Genomic DNA, 5,227 nt, shown 5'->3' with positions numbered 1-5,227 from the left:
TTTACTGGTCACTAACTTTTTTATATGTTGTCCCTTTCTTTCTGCATGAATAGTGTTGAAATTCATGGCTCAAGATTTGTTGGGTTCAGAAGTAGCAACACAAAGTAGCTTTTACAGTTGTCTATTTTAACAGTGACAGAGAGAAATCTAGAGGTGCTGGGACTACTTGTTAATGTGGAGTAAGTTATTCAGATCAAGCTATGCTGGACATAAGAAATAGGCAAAGGAAAATCTCAAAGGTAAGTCCAGCTCATGAGAGATCTTTTGTATTCACTTACCTGCAAACAACTTTTGCAGTGGTTGGTACTGATTCCTTCATTGTTGTTGTACAAACTAGGCTTTCTTAACTTAGCTTGAACTGACCAGCTTATTCAGGGGTAATACAGCATGAGAATAGTAAGGAAGACAAGTAATTCACACACAAATATGAAAGAAAAAAAACCTTTATAAAATGTTTTGGCAATTTCACAATGAAAAGTGTAAGGTCACAATTATAAGAACGTATAAGCAACAGGACAAATTCAATGATAATGTTTCAGTGCTTGCCTGAACTGGCTTTGCTCATATCTGGAAAACAAGTAGCATAAGCATATTGCAGAAATATACAACAGTGTCAAATGTGTGTTTTAATCTGATTCTATAAAAGCAAGAAAGGAGCTGGTCAGCTAGGGCACACAGAAGGTGAGGTAATGAAGGAATACTTGCATTTTAGCCCCTTTCAGCAACTTGGGATGCTGAAGCAGATGTTTCAACAATAGAGAGACTTGGTTGGTGGGACTTGCTGGATTAATTTGCTTTGCCCTCCCTTGCACTCTGGAAGAAACAGGTCCCAGGTAGGCAGGAGGAGCAGCCCCCCCCACCTTAGTTTAAAATGCATAGCATCAATTACTTCCAAGCAAGCTTAGATAATTGCACTGTTAAGTCCTGAGTTCAATGGGGTTTACATCTTACATAAATGGGTATAGGATTGTGGGCTTTTAAGCACATAGTAACTGTTCTCCTTTGCAAAGGTTGCTGCAGTCTACTGTGCCACAGTGGCTAAATGAAGTATCTGAGGTCAGCTGCCATAGTAAAGCTCAATTTCCAGGTTTTGAGGGCTAGCCTGTAGCCCTGTCATTTTGTGTATGCTCACTAGTCTGTAGAAGGCAGATTTATCAATTGACAGCTTTCCCATTTCAGTTTTATCAGTTAGGGTTTTTTTCAACCCCCCCCCCCAGCACATAACTGAACATTGTAAACAGTGTTGTTAAGTCAATAAGGAAATTTTAATTAATTGCATATATGTTTGTACCTCCTGAATGAAAAAGCAAATACTTCTAAAATAGGCACCACCTCTTATCTGTTAAAAAATCTGACCAATTAAGTATGGGTACTTAAGTTTTTCATGGTTAAAAAAGCTTTTAATAGATAAGCAAAATAAAAGTGAAAATGTCTCATAAAAATTATGACTTTCTTTTGAGTAAACATGCATAAAATTCTGCTGTAAACATATTTGAATTGCCAGTGAACAGACCTTGTCTGAACCCAATATCTCAGCTGTAGGCAATGCTCAGCAGAAAGATTCATGCATGAAATTTACAAAAGCTGCATGTAGAATAAATGAACCTTTAACTTCAGTTTTAGTTTTATATATACTCACTGCTTGAATAATTGTATGGCAAACTGAGATGGTTGCTGTATTTAGTTGTCATGGATATGACTGTCTTCATTTTACAGCAATTTGAGTCTGTCAGATGCTGACCAGTGCCAAATATTCTTTCAAAAATGTGGGCAAAGGTAAAGGGTTACCTGACATGGAACAGAACAGCCTGAACCACACGGTGCTGCTTCACACAAATAAGAAACCATGCACAACCCTTTACCAAAATATTTGGTCGTAATGATTCCAAGTTCCTATACTGTAGTGGCTGCATTTGATGGTTCGGAGATTACATAGCTGGATTAGTTATTTTTTTGCTCAATGAATCTGACAACAAATTATAGGATATAAATGTCTTGTTATTCACAATATCTTACAAAATTTGCCAAGCTAATGGACATTTTACTAACTGCAGGCAGACAAAAGGAAGGGCCATCTAGTAACAATTTAGGGTTATTGTAAAAGGCAAGATAAAATACTAAGGACGCGTCAGCTTTAGGGTCTTGTATTAAGGTATGTTTGTAATACCTGTTGGTAAATCCATTTGGGAAATACTCTTTAAATTAGCTTTCCATTTTTCCAGTGTATCTCTCAGCCACTCGGACAATACAATTCTGCTCTGAGATTTAATTACAGATACTTTTCTTCTACCCTATCTCATAAACTCTGACCCCTCTCATTCTCCCTCACACCACCCCTTTCCATATACAAGACGGTTATAACTAGACATCATACAAGTTAAACAAAAGGGAAATCAATATCCCTTTGAGGAGCACCAGGCTTTCATGATGGTAGGTAAGGCTAGCTGATGATTTATTTATTTTAGCACCATTTGAAGAAGAAAGGGGGAAAGCTAAGTTTATTCCAGGAATCCATCCTGTTTTCCTGGGTAGGTGGGGAGGAAGTTAAGTTATAAATAAAGCACTCACACTTCTACACACTTCATCTTGTTTGCTACACTTTTTGTATGCTGGAATCTCACACAACCTAGCACCAACACGGCAGCTCCCAAGTCTGTGCAAACACAGCCCCCCAATACCATTTTTTTTATGATGAAATGAAGTATCTTCAAACGACAACCCTCACCTTTGTGATGTAATTAGACTTCAGAGCTATCACTGCTGCTGTGCCGCGTGGTCACAGTTTCATTACTGCTGGAATAGCCAGTGCAGGAATTTGCTTTCCCATTAGTAGAACGTCCCTTTCTCTTCAATAGGAGGATGATAATCAAAACTGTGCTGATCAGAAGCAGCAGCCCAGTTGCACCTCCGACAATAGGTACAATCCTGTCTTCCATGTCGCTTCCAGTAATTTCCAGGACCGGCTTCTCGTATGGTTTACCTGGCAGGGACCAATCTTTCTGGTCAATAACAATTTTGTTAGACCGGTCAAGAGCTATGTGCTGGATGTTGGTGCCTCTATTCTTATCTGCACTGATATCTTGTGCAAGCGTAGGGGCATCCAAGATGGCTCTCCGACTGCGCCCAGAATGTGTAGCACCTGGGATTCCACTGGCTGAAGATAAAAAGTGATGGTACTCAACACTTCTCTTTCCAAGGCCTCTGTGGGCATTCTCACGTGACCGAACCATGTAGATAGTGTGGATGTACCATTCTCGACCTGCTGCTACCTGTTAAGTTTAAAAACACACAGGACAACTTTAAGCAAAATTAAGTTGCTAAATGCCTCCTAATCTCTCCGGGGCTCAAGATTTCAAAAATGACTGTCTCCCAGAGTACTGCTCCTGACAAAAAGTAACATGAGGGGGGCAGACTTTGACAACACAGTATGCAAACATAAAACATGTTTTGTATACAGTCACTTAAGATGAAATGTTTACAATCTATTCCAGGAGGTTTTTAAGGTGAGGATTATTATGCATCCCTTGATCAATAACATTTAACTGATTTATTTATTTAGTTCCACTGACATGAAAAAATATTTCATCATAAAAAGGTTTGGATTGATGGTGCCAAAAATTGTCTTTCATGTAAATTTATGTGGCAACAAAGAAAGCAAAAACGTTTTTGACAAAATTCCCAGAACACTTATATATATATATATATCACTCTTCTGCAATGAACACACAAATAAGGCTGCATTTCGAAAAACTGCAGTAGTTTTGAAAAATACCTTGCTAGTTAGGAAGTTAGTTTCCAACATAACAAGAGTTCTGGAACAATTATTCCTCTCAGAAGTTACCTGGAATAGCGGAGTCGACAACATGCTGAATCCATCAGACCCTGGCTGCTTTACCAAAGGATAACCATCTACATGATCAACGGCAAGTTTTGCATGGAAGGCCATATTTCCAAACACTTTTGCCTGGGTATCAGGCTGAGCTTTATCCTAGAAGACAAAGAAACCAACACTGGTACATTACATTCAGGATTTCAAACTACTTGTATCCGGACAGTGCTGTAGTGTACCATGGTACATACCAGAATCTTGAATCTGTATAAGAGGGAAGGCGAGTCTGCTAGGCAACCATATTCCTTGTTATCTGGACTGTACTTGGGGACATACCCGTCAGCCCCAGTGCACAAAAACACCTTCTCAATGTTACAGATGAAAGAATCCCCTAAATTCTGGACAGGATCCACCATGACACGAACATAGATTTCAGAGCCTAGAAATATTTTAATAAAAAATTATTTAGGAATACCATTGATACCCCTTACCTCAAACACAATCAGACCCCATAGGGCAGACAACAGAAAAATAATAAGATACAATATAGAAAAAAATAACATTATTTTGTAATTAAAAAATCATACAATAAAATAAAATGTGTTACTTTAAATAAAGCCCGGTATCCTAAAACACAGCATAAACAAAGATCTCAATATTTCTTAGAAGTTGGGGGGGGGGGTAGAATATTTCCCCCCTGATAAGGCAGGCACCCTATGAACATCTCTGGGAAAGCATTCCAGAAGTGAGGAGCCACCACAGAAAAGGCTCTTTTGCATGTCACCATCTGCTGCACTTCAGAAAGCAGAAGTACCTGGAGAGAAGTCTCAGATGAAAATGTGAACAGGTGGACTGATAATGGGGAAGGCAATCCAACAGAGATCTAGGTCCTCCACTCCGTTTTTTTTTTAAAGGCCAAAAGATACCAGGCGCCAATGAAGTTGTTGCAAGATAGGCTCTATTAATGTGACTTCCATTAGTAGGTGAGCCACAGTATTTTGAACTAGCTGCAAGTTCTGAACCTTTGGCCCTTCAGATGTTGCTGAACTGCAACTTCCACCACCTCTGGCCATTGGCTATGCTTGCTGGGGTTGTTGGGAGTTGAAGTTCAGCAACATCTGAAGGGCCAAAGGTTCCTCACACCTTGTCTAGAAAGCATGGGTCACTGAGTTCTGAAACCAGGAACCCTTAAATCTCTGTTCGTGCTGTACGTATCCAACTGAAACCACTGCATTTCTGATACCAAAGTGGTGGGTTTGGTTTTTGTTTTTTTGTTTTTTTAGTAGTGAGAAGGTTTAAATACATTCTTTTCATAACCTCTCCCCTGCAAACCCCGCCCCCCAGTTGTTAAACTGGACCATTTGCATCTCATAACTCCACTAACATATTGCTCTTGCA

The 5,227-nt window shown here is 39.3% G+C and overlaps 1 protein-coding gene across 1 annotated transcript in view; it reads right to left on the bottom strand.

The window, feature by feature from the left end:
- Positions 1-427: 427 nt before the first annotated feature.
- The window catches only part of FREM3 (FRAS1 related extracellular matrix 3), a 92,759-nt gene continuing 87,959 nt past the window's right edge, over positions 428-5,227 (bottom strand). The window contains exons 22-24 of the mRNA XM_035112018.3: positions 4,081-4,268; positions 3,842-3,988; positions 428-3,269 (exon numbers count right to left, since the gene is read on the bottom strand). Coding sequence (XP_034967909.3) covers positions 2,739-3,269; positions 3,842-3,988; positions 4,081-4,268 — 866 coding nt within the window. The 3' untranslated portion in view covers positions 428-2,738. The remainder of the gene's footprint in view (positions 3,270-3,841; positions 3,989-4,080; positions 4,269-5,227) is intronic.

This window comes from Zootoca vivipara, chromosome Z1 (genome assembly GCF_965207765.1).
Source record: "Zootoca vivipara chromosome Z1, rZooViv2.hap1.1, whole genome shotgun sequence".
In the NCBI taxonomy this organism is placed as follows: domain Eukaryota; kingdom Metazoa; phylum Chordata; class Lepidosauria; order Squamata; family Lacertidae; genus Zootoca; species Zootoca vivipara.
Note: the sequence above shows the minus strand (reverse complement) of the source record. Positions and strands in the feature narration are given on the sequence as shown.